The sequence below is a fragment of the Tupaia chinensis genome, unplaced genomic scaffold, assembly GCF_000334495.1.
Source record: "Tupaia chinensis unplaced genomic scaffold, TupChi_1.0 Scaffold000184_1, whole genome shotgun sequence".
In the NCBI taxonomy this organism is placed as follows: Eukaryota; Metazoa; Chordata; class Mammalia; order Scandentia; family Tupaiidae; genus Tupaia; species Tupaia belangeri.
In genome coordinates this window covers 4339153-4339415 of record NW_006159659.1, presented here as the reverse complement: position 1 = coordinate 4339415, position 263 = coordinate 4339153, and the positions used below count along the sequence as shown (strand labels likewise).

At 66.2% G+C, this 263-nt stretch overlaps 1 protein-coding gene across 1 annotated transcript in view; it reads right to left on the bottom strand.

Annotated features, from left to right (window-relative positions):
• Nucleotides 1–263, bottom strand: part of PRDX4 (peroxiredoxin 4) — a 19657-nt gene that overhangs the window by 16670 nt on the left and 2724 nt on the right. The window contains exon 3 of the mRNA XM_027771114.1: nt 76–262. Coding sequence (XP_027626915.1) covers nt 76–262 — 187 coding nt within the window. The remainder of the gene's footprint in view (nt 1–75; nt 263) is intronic.

Below are 263 nucleotides of genomic sequence, written 5' to 3'. Positions count from 1 at the left end.
GGAGAAGCGACGGCAACCAGGTCACACGTGTCTCTGGGCTCTCCCCACTCCCATCCTTGGCGGGGCACCACCTACTCTTGGCTTTGCTTAGGTGCAGGGAGTGGTCTGCGACAGACACCCGGGAAGCCTCCCCGGGGTACACTTGTCCACCCGCGTAGAAGTGGCACTCCTCTTCGCGGGTCCGGGGCCTCTCCTCAGTCTCAGAGCCTTGTAGAGCCCCAGCCGGCAGCAGGAACAGCAGCAGCGGCAGGGGCAGGCGCCCC